Raw genomic sequence first — 21,406 nt, 5'->3', positions numbered from 1 at the left:
CAAAATGTGGAAAAGTTCAAGAGGCATGAATACTTTGACCCATCTCAAATTAAGCTTAGTAATGTATACTGTAGTTCAAACCTGACTGAAGCCAGAGCATGTGGGTGTGTTTGTGCTTTTTTTTCTTTAGTGGGAGTTAGTGCCACTGTGCAAACCCATCCCAGTTAGCCCAACAACTCCATGTGAAATATGACACAACCCTGGGTTCTTCTTTGAGGCATTCCTTTTCTGTCTGTGGTCATTACACTGTGTACATGTGTGGGAGTGTACAGTTGTATTTGTGTGTACATGTGTGACCGTACAGTGTGTGTTTGTGCGAGTTTGTGCGTGCAGGGTGGGGGCAAGGCCACCATTTCTAACAGGGCGCTTGCAGCAGCTGTCCCTTGGCATGTCAGCGGAGAGCGTCAGAGTCCTGCTACAGAAAGGCTCAGAACTGAACGGAGAACTGCTGCGTGCAGTTTCCAGAAAGGATCGTAGTGCCCCTGTCTTCAGCCGGACCCCGGGACCAGCACAGCCCCGACCATGGCGGATCAGTACCAGTACAACACCAATGAGGAAAAGATTGTGAAGGACAGCCACACCAAGGAGATCGATCTGATCAACAGAGACCCCAAGCAGATCAACGAGGACGTGGTGAAGGTTTGTGCAGAAAGAACCAAAGAACAAAACTGTCATGGGAAAGGTTTTAGGGATGAAAATCACTGACTTTAATTGCAGCTGTGCACATTTAGATGAAATTGCAAAGGCAGGTGCTGGGAATGCTGAAAGGAGAACAAGGCATTGTATGAGAGAAACCCTGAAATAGACCAGGAGCTATTCATGTTGCTCAAGTAGAGCAAAGATTTATTTTGGGGATGGGCTAGAAGGAGTTGAAAACTGATACGCACTGGAGGCTCCGATTTTCTTTCACTCTTTACTTTTCTTTGTTGCTATGGCAACACCAGAATATGTATATATATATATATATATATATATATATATATATATATATATATATATATATATATGAGAAAATTAACTTGTATTAATTTAAGTTTTAAGAAGTGGGTTGGCGAAACAAAGGCTACAAGGATGGTTATGAAAATGTTTAGTGACTCCATTATTCACGATAGAAACATTTACAAAACGCTTTCACGGCAGCTTTTCTTTCTTTTTCTTTTTTTTTTTTACAAAACTGGACACAGAAAACTTTTAAAGTTAAACAAAACTTGCAAAAGATTGGTCCTATGTTGTAGTCAGTGTTAAATTAGCAATTAAATTTGACAATTACAAGAACTGCTGTAAAATGATTTCATGCTCCTATACAAAAAAAAAAAAACTTGTTCGTGCAACCGTACATATATTTATTGATTTTTACTTAAATCTCCGCTATCCCTTTTGGAAACCTACTTATTACTTCCCATGCCTCGTCTGTGGAATAATCTGTAGAGGGAGAAAAGCTTTCAGATGTTCAGTGTGTGCCTGCCTGCAGAACTTTGATTACTGACAGTACTTCGATGCTGAACCTCAGCTGAGAATGTAATGGCCTACTTTTTTCAGGAGGACCAGGTGGCACGTAATGCAATCCAAAAACAGATTGCAACATTGTGGAGCCACTCTCTCATGAATTTTGCATGAGACTAGCTTTGATTTTGGAAAAATGAGCCGGAATAAAGCTTTTTGACTGATCAGGGGGCAGCATTAAAAGCCGTGCCGGCACTTTGTCTGTGCAGCTGTACATGGAGCGCACGGGTTATTGGTTTCTCTGCATATATTTGACCCCAGGGCTATGTGGTTTTCAAAGCGTAAACTTTGCACTTCACATTCATTTGCGAGAACTGTTTGAGGTCCTTGGAGGACTGGTTGGAGGAGGGGTGTAAAAGCCGTGTTATCTGTGCTAATGACTGCCTCTTTAAATTGTCTCATTAGGTGGAGTTTGAGGATGTGATCGCAGAGCCTGATGGCACACACAGCCTGGATGGAGTGTGGAAGCTCAGCTACACCACCTTCACTGTGTCCAAATACTGGTGCTACCGCGTCCTGTCTGCTGTCTTCGGCATCCCGGTGGCTCTGCTCTGGGGCTTCCTGTTTGCCTGCATCTCCTTCTGCCACATCTGGGCCGTGGTTCCCTGCATCAAGAGCTGCCTGATTGAGTCGCAATGCGTCAGCCGCATTTACTCACTCTGCATTCAGACCTTCTGTGATCCCTTCTTTGAAGCTCTGGGCAAGATTTTCAGCAGTGTGCGCGTGGCACTGCGCAAAGAGGTCTAGGAACTCACATTGTAGTTTGAAGATTGGAGAAAGTGTGGCATCGTTTTATACAGCAGAAAGATAATCCGTCCCTGGCATCTTGCTTTGCAACCATCTTCGTCTCAATGTAACACGCTGTTCTCCGCCCTCCAAAGCCTGAACCAGCGGTCTAAAGCATGACATGCCCAGCATGCATTTAGCCACAAGAAGTGGTTTGACAGCTGCAGCAAGCAGTGTGGTTCTCTGACAGGTCTGGCACGTCTAGGTTGGCCCTAATAGAAGAAGAAGGCCTACTGTCATGAGGGACATCTCAGTATTCACACCTACAGTAATGTCAGAAGTTTACACAAAAAACAGTTTGATTTGATGTCAAACAATGAGACCATGATAAATAATTACAAAAAAAATGTTTCCACCGCCAATGTATTATATCTCCCATTGAATCCAACTGAAATACAAACAAATCTGTTAGAAGAACTGTAAAAATAATAACCAGAAATAAAGCTGTTCTATTAGGATTTTCTGACATTTGTTGATTTGTATCCTTTAACTAAAGCCAGAGTTCACAGAGAGGTTAGAAATGCCCCAAAGAAATACAAATGTATCTCCCAGGAGAGGATCAACAACAGTAGTGACATTAGTAAGATCAGAGGTTTCTCCAACATTAAAGAGCAAGTGAGAAACTTGCCAGGAAGGCTCCCTAGAAACCAACAGCAACACTGAATGAGCTGCAGAATGTTTAGTCACAAATTGGTTGTGTTGAACACGTGCCAGTAATTTCCTTTAACCCAGATATATGTACAAAAAAAGGAATATCCAGGCTTGGCTCTTATGGTCAGTTAAAATAAAATAACAAATATGTAAACTTTGGGTCACAAATCCAATGAGGTAGGTTTGGCAGAGAAATAACACTCCCAAATGAACTTCCCACCAATAGTGAAACATAGTCGTGGCAGCATTGTTGCCACCACCATAATCTCTTCAGATTGAGCTAAGGTCTTTTGTTAAGGTGGAGGTAAATATTTACAACTCTCAATGCTGGTTCTTTCTGGCTGCAAGAAAAATGAAGAAGGAAGATTTTATTTCAGACTAAGATTTGGAATGACCTAAGCCAGAAGGGAGAACTAAATCCGTCAGAAAACCTTTGGGGCTACTTGAAGAAGGGTGATAAATCATAAATATTTGGAGGTTGCAAAACAGAGCAGGCAAATGTTGTCAGGTCAAGATGTTGGATGCTGAGTCAATCATAAGGTGCTTCAAACACTTACTTACTTATCAGGTTACTGCTTCTGTTTTCACTTTGAAAGATTTGTTACATTCTCAGTTAAATTGAACAGTATATATATATATATATATATATATATATATATATATATATATATATATATATATATATATATATATAAACACATTATTGGTAGGTGTAACGTTTTGAAACACTTTATCTTGGATGGATTATTTTGGATCACAAAGGGTCCAGTTTTACAATACTTGTATCCAGCAGAATGGGAAATATATTGACATATATGCAAAACCTTTACGTCAACATATATTCCTGCAATGATGAATGATGTCACTTGTGTGCATTTCATTTTACAGTTTGTATTGTCCTGTTATCAATATATTTCAAGTTGTTCATGCTATACCTCAAGGGAATGAAAATAATTGTAAACAACTACTTTGTCCTGTATTTTAAGATCCTTTCTATGTGCTTTAGACGTATGCCCTGCCTCATTTTCTATCTATTTTATGATAACCCTTAATGATACAGTCTTTAAAAGGATAAATAAAACCGGGTTTCTGAGTCTGATAATTACATTAAGGTAAGACACCTTTTAACATACTTTTTTACTAATTTGGTGGATAAACAAACACTTTTAAATGTGTACTGATCAGACTAGAGTTAATTGCATGCAATAATGTGAAGTATTTTCTAAAAGCTTCAGAAATCGTTCACAGCAAAGTGTTTTGAATCCTTCTGTCATCCTGGAAGTGCTGACCAGTGGACTGAGACCCACTAGAGGAGGCTGTTGTGTTCTGTTCTCAGACCATTTCTTAATGGTTCACTGCCACCACACCCTGCTTTGTTCATAACATCGTTGTTTTTCACGCTGGCCACTGTGTTCTGGTCTTTTATTTCCACACAAAACTTTCCTGCAGTATTTTATTTATATGATTATTGAGAGAAAGAAAATCTGTGTTTGACATAAAATATGACTGAGAGATAGCTGTTGTAGTCTGATAACCGTTTTCAAACAGGTTCAAACACTTTTAACCAGATAAACATCCACGCAAATAAGGTTATTAACTGTCCATCGTCATTAATATTGGCGGTATATGCAAGTGACCCTTTCATGGATGAACTATGATGTCGTCAGTGAGGATTTATTAATCTTTATGCTTGAAAAAATTTTACTTTTCTAAGCAATATTTTTGTATTCTTGATCAGGTTAACCACTTGCTTTTAGACTAAAATATGCTGTTGATAAACAATTGATAATGTCAAAATGTGTGAAAACGATTAGAAATATTGTTGCTACATCTTTGATCCTTTTTGTAGTGTTATTCAGTGTAATGAAAACATTATAAATTCTTCCTGACACCTCTCCCTGAGCTCTTTACAAATTCTTCTCATCCCTCTAAGCTCTTCACCTTGAGTCCTCGGGCACTCCCTACCTCACATTTTTCAGCTGTGTAGTCAAGATAATCAAAACTTACATTTTCCTTTGCTCTCCCAAACCAAAACTAAATTGACAATCATTACCGCTCTTCTTTATATACAAACTTAATAACGTAACTATTTTTCATCACTAGTAAGGAACATAAAAACAAGCCTTCCACGCTGAAACAAGCACTTTTTTAGCTTCCTTATATGTGACAATTTCCTTTCTGTTGTCCTGTAGCTAGTTTGGGTGGCAAATCCTCGTGTTCCTCAGCATCCTCAACTACTTCAGGGGTTTTAACATCTTTAAATCCCTCAACATCCTTAGCTTAACAGTCATTGAGCATTTTCAGGCTTTGAGGGCTGCTTTCCTGCATGTTTTAGATGTGTTGCTGCTACATCTCACCCAATTTAAATAGCTGGTAAATCGCCTCAGCCTGTTACCAGTTCAGGATAAAGCACAGTTAATACCACCATCTTCATTCCACTTGGGTAGTAGCTTCACTTCCTTCCCTATAGAGCTTCCTTTCATGTGCTTCACCTACTTCTAGAAAATGAATAAATAAAATTCACCAACTGTAGACCCCCACACGATTGAACTTATCTGCAAATATATTGCTTTGCTCAAAAACAGTTGCTGGTGTTGAATTATTTTCAAGAATAGCAATCAAGATATCTTCAAATCTAAGTTAATCTATGATCAGTGAGGCATGATGTCCACAGTAATGTCAGATGATAAATGGCAATTCCCCCTGACCCCTAACCAATGCTTCAGCCTTTTACCCATTACATTAGTCTTTAGCTGTTAACAGACACCAGTGTTTCTCTCATGCTGCAGAAGGAGTGGCAAGATGTCCTCCAGGTGCACAATACAGGTACATACAGGTATTGCGTAAAACTCCAAGATTTTTTGCCAATCATCTAAGAAAGTGAAATTCATATATTACATAGAATAATTATTTCAATTAAATCCAATTAAATTGTATTTATATAGCGCCAATTCACTCCTGGAGAAGCGTAGAGCTACAGGGAGAGTCGCCTGCATTGTCCATTGCTTTGCAGCAATCCCTCATACTGAGCAAGCATGACGCAACAGTGGAAAGAAAAACTCCCCTTTAACGGGAAGTTAACAAAAACATAGTGATTTAGTCCAAGTCTTTGTTTCCTGTAATTTTGATGTTTATGTCAGTGTATGAGAAAATATGAATAATGGTAACATGTTCATAACTGGAAACTTGTGGTGTTGGGCCCTAATCAGCTAATTAACTCAAAACACCTGCAAAAGTTTCCTGAGCCTTTAAATGTTCTCTCAGTCTGGATCAGTGGGCGACACAATCATGGGGAAGACTGCTGACTCCACAGATGTCCAGAGGAAAACCACAAAAGGTCACTGCTGAAGAAGCTGGTTGTTCACAGAGTTCTTATTAACAGAAAATAGAGTGGAAGGAAGAAGTGTGGTAGGAAAAGGTGCACCAGTAACAGGGAGAACCACTTTATAAGAAATGGTATGGTGATGGTGCATCCAGAGCTGATACACACAGATGAATACTAGACATGGGCTACAAATGTCACACTCCTCATGTCAAGACACTCCTGAAATAGAGACAATGACAGAAGCGTCTTACCTGAAAAGGAAACTGGACTGTTGCTCAATGCTACAAAGTCCTGTTTTAGATCAAAGTACATTCTGCATTTTATTTGGAAATCACAGTCCCAGACTCTGGAGGAAGTCCAGCATAAACTTTCCACAGTCAGAGATGGTTTGGGGTACCAAGTCATCTGCTGGTGTTGGTCCACTGGGTTTTCTGAAGTCCATAGTCAATGCAGCAATCTACCATGAAATTCTTCTCTCTGCTGACAAGCTGTTTGGAGAAGCTGATTTTATTTTCCTGCAGAACTTGCCACCTGCCCACAGGTATCAAAAGCTGGTTCAATGACCATGGTGCTCCTGTTCTTGATTTGCCAGCAAACCCCCCTGACCTGAACCCCAGAGAAAATCACTGGGTTGTCAAGAGGAAGATGAGAGACACCAGACCCAACGAGGCAGATGACCTGAAGGCAGCTATCATTGCTTTGATAGCTGGGCTTCCACAACACCTACACAGTGTCACAGAGTGATTGCCTTTATGCCCTGGCACATCGATGTAGTAATTCATGCAGGAGGCCCAACCAAGTATTGAATGCAGGGTCTAATGTGATATTCTAGGTTTCTTAGACACTGTATTTTGGGTTTTCTTAAACCTGTAAGCCATATAATTACCTGTGTAATTATATAATATATGAGATTCACTTTCTGAGATGGAAAAAACCTGACAAAACATGAAAAAAGTTCAGATGTTATGAACACCTTTGCAAGTAATTGTATTCTGAACTTTGTTTAAGTAGGGTTGAGCACTGAATAAACAACCCAACACCTATCTGATGACATTTTGCCCTTAGTAAAATTAGCCCTGATGCATGTCAGCTGGAGGCGAACAATAACATTGTCAAAACCTTTTATTACTTTTTTTATTGTTTTTTTTTTTTATGAATTCATTAATTTATTTTTTTAACCATTTCTCTGATGTTTAGCAATGACAGGCATGGCATATTGAATTCAACAAGATCTGCAGTAACAGTTTATATCTGTGCAAATATGTAACAAGCTGAACAACAGGATACATAGTATTTATAACAGACAAATTTAACAGGAATAAACTAATAACAACACTGGGCTACTGGAGCTTTGCTGGTGACAAAACCGGAACAATTTACAGCGCTTGGACATTCATCAAATACTCTTTTTATTCAGTTTGTATGCACAATTAACACTAAGATACATCCTGTACATTTAGATCAAGTATTTAAAAAAACAAAAACATAGAAAAAGTATCTTTCACTCATTGATTTTAGTCCATGATTATCTCATTGAAACCTTATGGAAAGGCAATCTGTTCATTAAAGTTTTTCGTTTCACAGTTAAATTATACATGTATGCTGAAGTGAGAGTACTGTGTTTTTTTGTTTTTTGTTTTTTTGTTTTTACACCTTCTTTGCTTTAACAGCAACTCTTGCAGAGAGAGGCATTTTAAAGAGATCGAACCACTGGAAAATTTATGGGGAGCAGCATGTAGTGAGAGGCTGAGTGGGCAGCTTGGGAGAGAGGAAAAAAACGGGAGGCCAGGGGCTTACGTGCTGGATGTCTGTGTGATGCTCCTCTGACTGCTGGTGCTCTTAATGGCAAAGGTCGATGAGTTGCTCTTGTGGCTGGAGTCAAAGTCACGCTCGCAGCGGCACTGGGATGACTTAAGGTAGCGAGCGGAACAACACAGGAAGTTCTGCCTCAGGTCGTGGAAGAGATGCCCAGCGAAGCACATATAGATCCAGGGGTTACAGCAGCTGTTGAGGCTTGCAAGCAGCATGGAGATAATGAAGGGCATGGCTGCGTACGGGGAGAGACAGAGAAAAGTTACTGCTGTGACATGGAGAAGAAAGACTTGCACTGATTTGGAGTCTGTCTCGTCCAAGTTTTGGGGGTGCAGATGAAAAATGCCTTTCCAATTCTGATAGCTGGCATTGAATTACATGGCAATGAGCCGTATGCACCCAGCAAGCAATATTTCTCACCCAGAGATATGCATGCACCGTTAAAACCAGATAGTTACATACTCTGCATCAAAAGAAATAAAATGTTTCTGCTATTATTTTCTGACGTTAACTCATATTAAAGGGTTTAATTCAGGAGTCAGGTTTGTAGGCTACCTTGCTTACAAACCCTTTCAAGCCTTCACACAACTTTTCTGAGGGTCATTTTGTCAAATAATGACTCTAAAACAGTGACGTTACTGTCCTTAAGCCACTTTGTATATAACTGGGGGTTAGGCTTAGGTCTAATTGTTTGACTGGAACACCCACCAACACCTAAGCATTGGCTGATCCCTTGATATGTTGCTTTAATACTTTAACACAAAGCCATTTCTTTATGATTTCATCTATTTTGTGAAGTGCTCCAGACTAGAGTTGGGATGCTTTAAGGCTTCCTTGTTTTTCTTCCAAATGCAACAGTGGTCATAATAACAGAACAAGGTTTGCATACAGAATTAAGGTCTTTATTTCTATGCCTTTGCAAACTGGGGCAGAAGGGATTAGACTCACATTTATCTTCCTGATATCTCACACACTTCTTTTAATAAATTTTGTATGATGTCACATACAAAATACATCCACAGGTGTGCCTCTGTTTACTTGAGAGGTTGGTATTTAAACTATTAGAAGATTACATAGTCTGAGCTGTCCAGTGTTATTTTCTAAATTCATAATCATCTTAGTATATGCGTATTTCAAAATGTTCAGGAAAACAATTTGAATCCCACCAAAAAATGTCCCACTAACTATTCTGGTCTCAAGCAAACAGTAATCATTTTGGTTATCCTAACCTTAAACAAGAACGTTTTAGTCTGATGTAATTTCAGACAAGAGGGGGGGGGGGGGGGGGATGTTTATTATTTCATACTGTGTGATTTCATATCTGCTATCAACTGTAAATCAAATATCCCTGCATGTTCCACAACGGCGTTGCTCTTCAGCTGTGATATCGGACGGGAATGTGATCATTTGGCATTGCACGCATGGACTCCGGGCAGGCAGGAGGTCAAATATTGTCTGTAAAAATTTGGTCAGTTTTACAGAAGAGTTGCTCTTAGTAGCAGAGTCTGCAAATATGTGGAAGATTTGCAAAAAAAGACTGAAGTTTTACCCTGTCATTGCTGCAGTTGAGACTTCATAGCCTTGCAGAAGACTAAAACTTCTTTCTTTTTGCACAAAACTAGCTACAAATTTTCCTTCATCTCCTAAGGGAGTAATCCCCTAACAAACCCCGTGTGTTACTGGTAAAGGAACGTAGGAAGGAAGTTATTAACAATTTCCAAATGCATTGCTTGGGAAAACGTGCTAACATTTCCCAATCTTTGCAAATTAAAGCTCTGGAATAGGATGCAGGGAACATAGAGACGACTCTTTTCAACCTGAAATGTCCAAATGAAGGCAATGCTACCAGAGCCATTGTTGGGTTCATAAGCAAAGGTAATTAGCAAATGCCAGCAACCTAACGAGGTGACATATTGTTAGGAAGCAGGCACGTATTCTCTACGAGCTCATAGCACAGGAGTGTCAGGGTTTAGTTTTGCTAAACTAAGTGTTTGCCGTTTTCCACAAGAAGAGAATAAGTTCAGACTGCCTTCATCTATCACACAGTCATACTGGGTTGCCTCATGCGGTGCCTGTAGGGTTTCTCGGCGCCTCAAATTACAGTCAAAACGTCAAAAAAGGGCCAGAAAAAATGCAGCAACTTAAACCTCTTATAAAAATAAAACCTGAGGATGGGGAATGGTTTCAGGCTATCCCAACTAACACTGACTGTATGCATCAAGCTTAATTCTGTAAGTATTTTACCTGTCTGGGTAGGGGAGGTGATACTGTTCCTTGCCCAGTGATACATCACAGAGAGCAACCTCAAGTGGCCCGCTGGATGACATTTGCACTGCTAACTCCACCGTCCACCTGACATTTGGCAAATGAGTTTCGGATCATGTAATTGGTTTGTATCCTGTATTTAACCTCTTCTCAGTGGTTGCTAATCTTTCTCTCGGTCTGCCTGTGCCCCCAGTTAATCTCATTGCGTCTGTCCCTTAGATTCATCAGAAGCCGCAGGGTAAATACCATCTCAGAAGACATTAAAACTTTCACTCACATGATTAAGAAAAGCTTGTCCTCGTGGGTCAGGCTTGCAGACCGGAACGTGATGACACTGAGTTAAGCTTAGTTAACAGTGTAAGAGGGCCACCGTCTACCTTTGAGTTATAACCTGCGGGATGTAGCGCATGACAGACGGTGCAAAGACACCAACTGGAGCTTATCAGGGATTCATCATCAAAGCAGAGGAGAGGCTGGATCTGATTTGAATATTTCGTGGCTTGATGGGGGAAAAAGCCCTTCACTGAATTGGCTCATGGAGCCTCTCACAGGGGAATGATAGATCACACAGCAAATGAAACGACAGACTAATCGCCCTGCGGGTGGGACATCTGTGCGGCTGTCAGAGCTGATTCTGCCCAGTCCAAAAGACTCCTTAGAAATTCATTTCATGCTGATTGTTGTTCGCCAATGGTAAACATGCATTAGCGGTAACCTCATTTTGGATTTTAACACCGAATTACACTCAATGCTAAAACAGCAAATGCTCTTGACTTGTGACGTGTTTTCTCCCCTCTAAAGATGAAACACAAGAACTGACCTTTAACAAAATAAGAGACTTCAGAGATTGGACGGTGGATATTGTGACCATAAAAGCCATTAATGCAAATCAATAGTTGGGTGTGAGTCAGTTTCCAAGGGCGACAGCTGCAGCAGGGCGATGCTTCTGTTCAAATTCTTATTTAATTTTTTCTGGGAGTTTGTGGGCGCTTCTGAGTCAAGGTTTAACCTTCAGCTGTTTTTGTCCACCACATAATGAAATCTGTCTGGCTGCTAAATGTGAAACCACACACACACTAACGCATTCCCACGTTTCCCACTAACAAACCTCTCAAAGAATGGGGGATTTCGTCATCTTCTGACATTTTCAGAAATGATGGCGATAAGCCCAATCAGGTGCTAAAAATGGTAAACCTTCAATGTGCGACGGCTTCAGGCTCAGAGACGTTATCAGTGTCATGGAGCTGACGTCTCATTTGTTGGAGAAGAACTTGGAGACATGCATTGGGCCAAGATTCTGTTTCTATTTAAGATAAAGTTTTGCTTTGGATGAGATGGAAAACATAATTAAGTTAACTTGATTGTCCATGCTTGGTTTATTATTCATTATTGCATTACAATGCATAACCACATCATCACTTGTTTTGCTACAACCTACTGAGCCAACAATAAAGGAGCACTTTGAATAATGGCCTATTTATATGTTAAATACATTTCCCATAAGAGTTGTCTGTCTACAGAAGTTGAGCACAAGAGTCTAAGTGATCTGACAGGCTAGTCCATCATTTCCTCTTTTTTTTTTCTTCAAGAAAATAGTAAATACAACCAAACGTGTTAATGTTTATTAGCCGCTTTGAGTACTTTCTTTGCATCTCCAAAAGTTATGCAAAAGTTAAACAGCCAAGACTCACTAACAATTGTCCTTTTTCCAGAACATAAAGCATAAGGGCAATTGTTTTTATTTAGTGTGTGCACAATGTTACATTACAATATATTAAGAAAAATTAATTATTAAAATGAAATTGAAACATGCCACACATGTGCTTGGTCAAATAATATGTAGTAATATTGAAAAGAAGACCATTTCTCACTGAGTTATTGAAAACTAATCACCTTGTGCATAAAATGTTTTTTTTCCAGCTCAGATACTGGGAGCAGAAATTGTTAACGTTGCTATTTATTACGACTAAGCTAACAAAGCCTTTAACTTATGAAGGCTTTCCTGTGTGTCTGTCCAACTGAATTCAAATTATTTTGACCTTGAAGGCATCGGGTAGCTCTGAGCAGCAACAAATATCTCCTGCAGTGCCCAGGAAAAGGATCCATGTCCCCCTTAGCTTTTCCATGCTCTGTGCCGTTGCAGTCACAATCGGCAATGTGTTTAATGGGACTTAATGTAAGAGACTTGAATGTAGAAATTACTGTGAAATGGAAGGGAAATGATGCATGGGTTTTGGAAATTGTTTTACAAGTAAAAAGGTGAAAATGTTGTATGCATTTGGATTTAGCATATGTTGTAGAGCCATTATGTGCTGCACAAAAGGCAGCAGAGCCTTTTAGCGCATGTCTACCAGATTTACCAGCTAGAAGCTGAAATTGTTGCCCATTGTTCTGTGTAAAAAGCTAATCTGCCCAGACTGTTGTTGTCTCCCACGAAGCTCGAAGGAAACTGCAAAGAGGATTTTTTTTATGGCTTTTACCTCTAGAATCAACTTGTCAATCTTCCAATAAGACGAGATATGTGGAGTGGAGTTGTCCATCTGAGCTGCAGACCTCTGAAGATCTTTCCCTGTTAAACCGTTTTGATGCATTTCTGATTAACGCTTAGGTGGAAGGTAACGTCTCAGTAGGTCTGTGTTTGTGAAACGCTTTAAACAGTGTTTTTAAGGTTTTCAAAGCTTAGGTTGTTTTATAATGTAACCCTGCTTTGAACTGCCTGACAACTTTAACGCTGAACGTTTTTGTGTGTCCCTTGGTCTTCATGATGCTGTTGGTTCTCTAACAAACCTCTGAAGCCTTCACAGAGCAGCTGCATTTATACTGAGATTAATTTACTCAGAGATGGACTCTGCTTGCTGTCCTGGGGACTTCTGAAGGTCATTGGTTGGACTGGGTTGTATTTAGGGGTAAAAGAGTAAAGACAACTAAATACAAGTGCATTTCACACTTTTCAGATATTTCTTTGTTTTTTTATTATATTCTGAAAGCCTTTTTATCATTGTCTTTTCACTTCGCAGTTATGATCTACATTGTGTTAGTCTCTGTCACATAAAAGCCCAATAACAGACCAATGTTTATCGTTGTCACATAGGAAAAGGTAAACCTTTCATTGGATGTAAATATTATCTCAGCGTACTCTATGTTGGGCTGACATTTGCAAGCTCGTATGAGAAAGTCTCTATAAATCATCTAAAGTCACTTTGCAATTCATACCAATTATTTCCCCCAACAGCATTAAAATTCCACCCTTTGGTTCAGAATGCAGAATAATATACTATTTGTTGCTAGATTCATGTCTGTAAAATGCAAATGGCTGAAAGGGGATTAAGCAATTTAATGGTCAGATAACAGAGGATTTTCTGCTTGTTCAGGCTAAAATACCCACAAACTCATGCAGCTGGACATACTGGGGAAAACCAAGGTCAGGCAAGCAGGGGTCTGTTTCACGTCATTAAGCTTATAGGTGGTATGCACCTTGCATAGAAACCGATCCTCTTATCCACAATGGCTCTCAGAAAGAAAACAAGTGCCCCACAGTGTCTATTTCCTTAAACTTGAAGGAAAAAAAAACCTGTAGCTTCTGATTACCTTTATGTGTGGTGTTGGTGTTTTGAATGAGTGATCCGAATAATGTGGTGTATCATATATTATTAAAAAAGATTTATTTTCTGATATTTTTCACCCCTTTTTCTAAATACAGAAATTTTTCTGCTTGGCTGGGGTTTATTTCCTAAGCTGTCTGTTCAGGGCTCGGTCTCTGCCTCTAATTAACTCTTTATCAGCACGCACAGATGACACTCCTGCTCTCCTTTTGTACACAAACATGGGGACGCATCGCTGCCAAACTCTGCCATTTCTAAGTATCGCTGACGTCCATACTCAGCCTTCTCCTCTGCACTGATTCCTCCTGCCTAACAAGAAATGGATTAATCCTTTCCCCCCCTCACACACATTGAAGCAACTTTGTTTCTCGTCTCTCTGGCCACTGTTTCTCTAAATATCACAGCGAGGTGTGGCGTCAGAGCCAATTGCTTTTTCATCAGGCAATGTGTCTTTGCTTGTAATGCATCAAACTGACTGCTGGTGGAAGAGCTGGTCCAAGATTGCAAGGGGCTCTTATCAGAATTTAACAAGGGGCCCGACTGCACTGATAAAATATCTTAAATAAATTGTCCCAGCTCCATCATAACATTTTTTGTATCAAATCATTAATTAATTAAATTAAAACAAGCTTTTTTTTTTCCTCTGGGTTCCCAGAGTTTTGACAGACCACAGTCAACCAAAGAACTTGTGTTTAACAGCACAACTTTTCCAATCTTTGAAATCCCCCCCAAAAATGTACTGTTTAATGCTCAAAGGAATATTATATTATTTTAAAGTAGCGATTAATCAACCTTCAAAGTAAAAAATAAAACTAATTCTAGAAAATATTATCAATTCAGTTCTTCGTTCTGTGTAAAATGTAAAGGGCTCTCGAGGGCCCCTTGCTGGCCTGGTGGAGCCACAGCAGCAGTGTAGTTTGTGTATGCCTTCAAGGTGGCCCTCTGTATAAGAGGTGCAAACTATTTTACACAAATGTGACAAAAGAAAAATACAAACATGGCGGTTTGTGATATGAGCATTGCTCAGGCCATCAGGTCATAAGGGTTTTGTAATACATTTAGACATCAAACAATGTTTTTATTTGTTTATTTCCAGCTCTAGTCAATCGTTAGTATCTGCCAATGGATCTGGACATTGCTGAAGTTGGTATCTCGTTCACGGTGCTAAACTAAAGGACTGATGTTTTTTTTTTTTTATTATTAAATGTGAACTGAAGTTGATGCATATCATTTCAAAATCTGAAAAGCTTAAATTGGTCAAATGTACACTTGATTCTTCAAAAGTGAAGAGAGATTCTTTAAAACATTGTTTTCAGATTCATGAATTATTTACTCTGTTTGTGGAAATGTATAGTAAAAGTTCTTGTGATGTTTTGTTTTTTTGCCATTAAGACCAAATTTGTTGGGGAGAGGTGTTAAAGACGCACATATAGACACCTCAAACTTGGACTGAACTATTTCATACAAATTGCAAACGCCTAATGTTAAACAAAACACTTTTGTGTTCTTAATTGGAATAATAAGTTGGAAAAGGTTCCAACAATAATAAGTTGGAAAAGGTTCCAACAATAATTTGTTGGAAAAGGTTCCAATTTTATGAAACCCAAAGCGTCATCTGCAGAGTGTACAGTATGGTTGGTTGTGTGTGTGCAGGAAAATGGCCTCCACCAGAGTAAAATTCATGCACAAACCACCACTGTCTAAATGTTATGGCTCTGTGCTTAAAAAGAACCTTGCCAACATTACTGCCTCATACTTTAAAGGGTTTCTTGCTTTGTGAACGTTATGGCTCTGTTTTCACAAATATTAGTTCACAAATATTCCAAGGGTTAAGTGATGGAAACTTGAAAAACATGTTTCTTATTCCTTTTCTGTAAACAGCAAACATGTTATTTTTGTTTACACTTCCCACAAAATAGTACTGCATTCTCACAGCTGGTTGTGTTGAATTTCATTTACTTTAAAATGTCTTCTAATTGGAATATAAAATAAGCCAAATCATAAATTTAAATGGATAATCTTTTAAAAGGTGTGGTCACTGACAGCAGATGCATAGACCTCATGCAGTGGGTGGCTGTTAGTTGCTTATTGTGGTTAAATGTCAAAGTCTCCCCACAGGCACCAAAGCTGTCTGACGCGCGGTGGTGCACACTAATTTGATTAATGATTAGCCGTCAATGGGTCTCTACAGCTCAGGGAGGGTGGAAGGCAAGCTGTAAAATTCTGTATTTGTCCTTTCCTTTAAGAAAAACACCATTGGTCAATTTGTATTACCTCGTACAACATGTCTTACTTGTAACACATTATTACTTAGCAACAAGGAGACTACAATATTTTTCTGCACAGGATCTAGCTGTCACCAAGGGTGAAAAGTGTCACAATTTGCTTACATATATACATATACATAAATATATATACACATATATATATATATATATATATATATATATATATATATATATATATATATATATATAATTGTATAGAATAATTGTATGTATGCTTAAGATGTAAAATATTAACATTTCAATTAGTTATTTTAATTTAAAACCGTATTATTTACATGTTTAGATAATTAAATTAAAAAAGTGTTTATTTGTAATGTATGTATTTTACTTTTTTTAAGAACCACATATATAAATACGTCCTTATGGGTTGAATCGTGGTACTATTGCCTCTTAAAAGGTCACAGTCAACATGTAAATCTTTGTCAGTTTATCTCACTGGTCAGATTATGGAGTTGGCCACTGACTTCATCTTTGAGCTGCGTCTGACTATCTTCTGGTAACATTGCCAGATGGCACAAACACAAAATATCAATTTTAATCCGAGTGTAAACTCAGCCACACTGTTCTAATCTACTGTATTAATACGAATTATATTCGTGGAGACCAGAAAATGTCTAATTTTGCTCCAACCGAATAAACTTCCGCTCTTTGTGCATGAAAATCAGCATTTTTCAAGCCAGATAACTCATCAATTAAAAAATGTATATTCACTGGGTATTTTATTTATTTTATTTTTTTAAATATGCAAATGGGAGACCACCGTTTCTGTGTTGGAGTTTTAAAGTATTCCAAGTGCGTAATGCACCACGTAGCGCACATCCACCGTTTTTTGCGCACAGCGCGCAGTCATTATGACAGCCTTCTTTTTTAACCCACCTTCACGGGGTGCAGCTGGATCCCACGCAGACCACATCTGGACTGAGAAAAAGGGGGTCCAGCACACGATGTATGCCACCACAATCACAAAAGTCATTTTCACGGTGGTTATCTTCGCCTTGGAGATGAGCCTTACGCTGCTCACCCGGGCCAGCGTGTTGCTTTTGCAGGTTTTGGGCGTCAGGCTGATGCACTGCTCGCGTCTGGTTTTCAGCTTAAAGTTTTGCCATATCTTAAAGCTGATGAGCCCGTAACAAATGCTAAGTATGGCTACCGGGATGATATAGATAGTGAGGCTGATCCATGTAATGTAAGCTTTGGCTCCCCATGGTTTCACGAAGTCGCCCCAGCAGTCGTACACTCCTGAGCCGACCTCTCTGAGGGAAAAGATAAACATCTGCGGGATGCTGAAGAGCAGACTGAGGAGCCAAGAAGATATCACATAAAAGCGGTCTTTTCTTCTGTGCAGAGAGCGGAGAGGCTGACAAATGGCCAAACAGCGGTCTACGGACATCAAAACTAACATGTAAGTGGAGGCAAACATCCCGACGACCTGCAGGTATTTCACCAACCTGCATAAAATGTCTGGTCCGTAGAAGCGAAATGTGATGTCCCAGATAAGTTGAGGGAGGACCTGAAATACAGCCACGACCAGATCGGCGATGCTCAGGTGCTTCATGAAGTAATACATGCGGGACTGGCTGTGTTTGGTGGTGTGGATGGCCAGCAGGACGCACAGGTTCCCGGCGAGCGCCAGGAAGAGCACCAGAGCGAGCACGGTCACCTCCACCTTCGCCACCTCCTCATTCCGCTTCAGGGGGTTCGTTTGATTCACCCCGATGGTCCCGTTCAGGAGGGTCGAGTTCCTCCAAGGTTCGTTCAGCTGCCAGATGTCACTTTCATTGGAAATAGTTTCCATTGCCGCAGTCTCGTCCTCTCTGCGGATGGGAGAGGGCTGTGTGTGATCTCGCAATGGTTTGGTCACCCGGAGAGGGTCGTGAGAGCCCAAGTCTTCCTTGCGTCCTTACAGGTACCAAGACATAATCAGGGTCCAGTTCATCATTCCCAGTTGGCAAAAGGGATTTCCGTTGCCTCGGACGTCATCCATGATTCTGTAAAAAGAAAAGGGGGACAGAGAAGATATTTGTTATTCTCCAAACAGAAACAACAGAGAAAATGTGTTTTAAAGAAGGATGGGAATGATGCTCAGACAGAGAATGAGTGAATCTGCCAAGCAGTACAAAAATTATACAGTATTTTAATACAGCTCACCTGCTCATTGTGATCCCCCCCAAAACAACAGCACAAAACAAAGCTTGAACAAATAGATTTTTAAATGACAGTCTGAGACTTCTGCTCCCAAAGTCTAAACACATACGTTGAAACTGTACAGGAAAAATAACTGCTGAGAGTTGAAGCTCTAACATCGTCTCTGCTGAGAATCTTCAGAATGGGCAGCAACACAGTGCAGGAGCCCCTATTATAGGGTCCCCAGTTCGTCAGGAGCAATAAAAAGTCATACTCAACACCACCACTTGGTGGACATGTGCACTGTCACCGGCTTTGCAGCACAAATCACCCTGAGGGAGAGAACTCCAGAGCTGCTTTATGTCACGAACATTTGTAACAATAATCTATAGACATGGAAATACATATTTGCACAAAAATAAATATCTTAATTTCAGCTGTACAATTCAAAAAGCACATAAATAGTTTAAGTAAAAGCGTATTCCCCTTGGGGAATTTCATATGGTGAAGATTATGCTGGGTGAAAGAGTGCTGTGTGCGCAATGTGAAGTGCAAGGAGGGACTCTAATAATAATAATAATAATAATAATAATAATAATAATAATAATAATAATAATAATAATAATAATAGTCTTCATTATCATTTATTTATAATAGATTTTACAAATAGAATCTTAAAGCACTACCAAACAATAGTAAAAGAAGTTGACAAACATGAAAATGATTAAAGCTAAAGGTAAGATATCTATCCTAAAACCTGAAATTCAGGAATGTTTTCAGTTCTTTGAGAGTCGGTGGCACCTTCAAATAATCGGCCAGCTCATTCCACAAACGAGGGGCTGCTGAGGAGAACCCCGTCTCCCATCGAGGTCATCGAGGTTTTTTTCCTAGGGGTGTGGAGACGAAAAGAGCCAGCAGACCGAAGGGAGCATCCTGTGGTGTGCATGGACAGCGGTTCTTTAAGAGAATTAGGTGCACTCCCATGGATACACTGGCGAGTATAGGCGACGGATCTTATATTGAATATATTGTATATATATATATATATATTGATATTGAAAAAATGAGAAGCCAGGGAAGATAGTACAGAACTGTAGAGATACAGTAATATTTCTTTGAAGTGCGTAAGCAGTCTAGAAGCACTTTTTTAGGATAGACTGCAGCTTTTGTAGGTTTTTATTAGAAACACCAAACAGCAGGGAGTTGCAGTCATCCAGTCTGGAAGAGATGAAGGAGTTTTTTAACATCTGACTGGGTGAGGGACGAATGAAGGGCAGCAATGTTTTTCAGATGAAAAAAAAAAAAGTTTTGCAAAGGTGTTTTATTTGGGTGTCAAAAGAGAGATGAGGGTCAAACACATACAGGTGAAAGAAGAGGAGAGTGTAATGTCCTGACCAGGAAACTCTATACTTTATATAGACTTTTCAGTAGGCTGCCTTTCTTTGCTCAAATCTGTTTGGCACATACCTCAATGAGGAGGCCGTCATTAACAGCAATAGGTTATCTTTTGTGCTTGTCTATTTTTTTCTACCATAGCTCTTTGTTTGTCACAACTTTTCACTAACATGTCTGCACACAACACCCTTTCAATGAACACCTTCTCCAAAAAAAATCCTACGTTGGCAGGCCATCCTAGTGGACAATGTCAGTAACTGTCTGCTGGACAATTGTCAAGTCAGCACTTCTTCTCATGATTGTGTAGACCATAACATGACATTTCTGTAATAAAATCCCCGTTATTAATTTGGTCTGATGTAATATTCCAATTTTGTGGGAAACCACATATTGGCATTTCATTAGGCGTAAGGCTACAATTAACACAAATAAACAAGGCAGCGACAGGAAAAAGAGAACCTGCCTGTCTGTCGAAAAAATTTTAAAACACCTACTCAAATGTTAATTGAAAATAACAAAAAAATAAAATAAGCAGTAAGTCAGAGTGTGTTAGTAGATTAAATCAAGTGTTATCAGTCATGCTTTGAATGTCAATAGATTCAATGACATCATGAAGGCACTACCCTCTTTTGAAGCTGCTCGGGTAATAAATGGATGGATGCATTTGTCGGCACATAAAATGTTTGAGCCATAAGCTTGCTCAGGGGAGGCACTAAAAGCACCGCCAACGTGTTCCCAGAAAATCACCCTCAACGCTGTAAACATGTGCTTTTTATTGCCCATATCAAAAGGCATCTCTGAGCGGATGTTCTCCCCCGCTTTGAGCTTTTCTAAAGTCTTATTGATCTTCTGAGAATGTAAACTGGTTAGCATCAAGGGAATAGGACAATACACTTTGTTATTGATTTCACTTTAATCCTGCAAGAGGGAGCCACTCTTCATTCTATTTATCTATTTAGAATTATTACGTCCCGGACAAATTTATCAATCTAGAAAGAAAATGACTGAGATCCCCTTTGCTCTTAGACATAAAAAGATATTTGCCTATTTAAATTCACTGGCGAGTTTGGGTGATTCCTATCTTTATGTCTATATGATTCTTTCCAGGAATTTATCTGGGGACATTCGTCACCTCTGTTTGCACCAGCCTTCTGCCAAGTGCAATGTTACAAAACCGAGGAGTTCAATGACAACTTTGATTGTTAATCCAACCTCAAACACAATCCAATCCAAAGTGCTTGAAGTAAATTGTCAAAAGATAACCTGTACAAATTATTTAAAACCTAGATTTAATTTTCAGCATTACAAAAAACAACAGTCATTTGCGGATTTGTTTAATTGTGAAGAGCAATAAACAAAAAAATATCAAAAAACTTAACGATGTCACAAAATAAATTAACTCAGCATCTTAGCATTATTTCCAGCGACCAGTTGGCAAGAGGCAGGTTGCACCCTGCAGAAGTCTACTACTACTACTACTACTACTACTACTACTACTACTACTATGTAACTTAAAAAAAAAATTTCAACCTTTAATCTAACCATATAAAAGACCCATTGAGATCAAGACCTCTTTCAGAGTGAAAGGCAGCAGCACGCATCACAGTGGACAAGACAGACAACAAAAACAAAATGTCTATTGAAATATAGAAAAT

General features: G+C 39.3%; 2 protein-coding genes across 2 annotated transcripts; one reads left to right on the top strand and one right to left on the bottom strand.

Moving 5' to 3' along the window:
* The first annotated feature begins 277 nt into the window (after window positions 1–277).
* Window positions 278–2,752, top strand: cav3 (caveolin 3). The gene is made up of 2 exons (XM_012863816.3): window positions 278–639; window positions 1,909–2,752. The coding sequence occupies exons 1-2, from the start codon at window positions 523–525 to the stop codon at window positions 2,248–2,250; spliced, it is 459 nt and encodes a 152-aa protein (XP_012719270.1). The 5' UTR covers window positions 278–522; the 3' UTR covers window positions 2,251–2,752.
* A 4,986-nt stretch (window positions 2,753–7,738) lies between these two features.
* On the bottom strand, window positions 7,739–18,584 carry oxtr (oxytocin receptor). The gene is made up of 3 exons (XM_012863709.3): window positions 18,381–18,584; window positions 17,109–18,220; window positions 7,739–8,312 (listed from the first exon to the last, which is right to left on the bottom strand). The coding sequence occupies exons 2-3, from the start codon at window positions 18,025–18,027 to the stop codon at window positions 8,059–8,061; spliced, it is 1,173 nt and encodes a 390-aa protein (XP_012719163.1). The 5' UTR covers window positions 18,028–18,220; window positions 18,381–18,584; the 3' UTR covers window positions 7,739–8,058.
* Between the last annotated feature and the right edge of the window lie 2,822 nt (window positions 18,585–21,406).

This window comes from Fundulus heteroclitus, chromosome 20, assembly GCF_011125445.2.
Source record: "Fundulus heteroclitus isolate FHET01 chromosome 20, MU-UCD_Fhet_4.1, whole genome shotgun sequence".
NCBI lineage: Eukaryota > Metazoa > Chordata > Actinopteri > Cyprinodontiformes > Fundulidae > Fundulus > Fundulus heteroclitus.
Note: the sequence above shows the minus strand (reverse complement) of the source record. Positions and strands in the feature narration are given on the sequence as shown.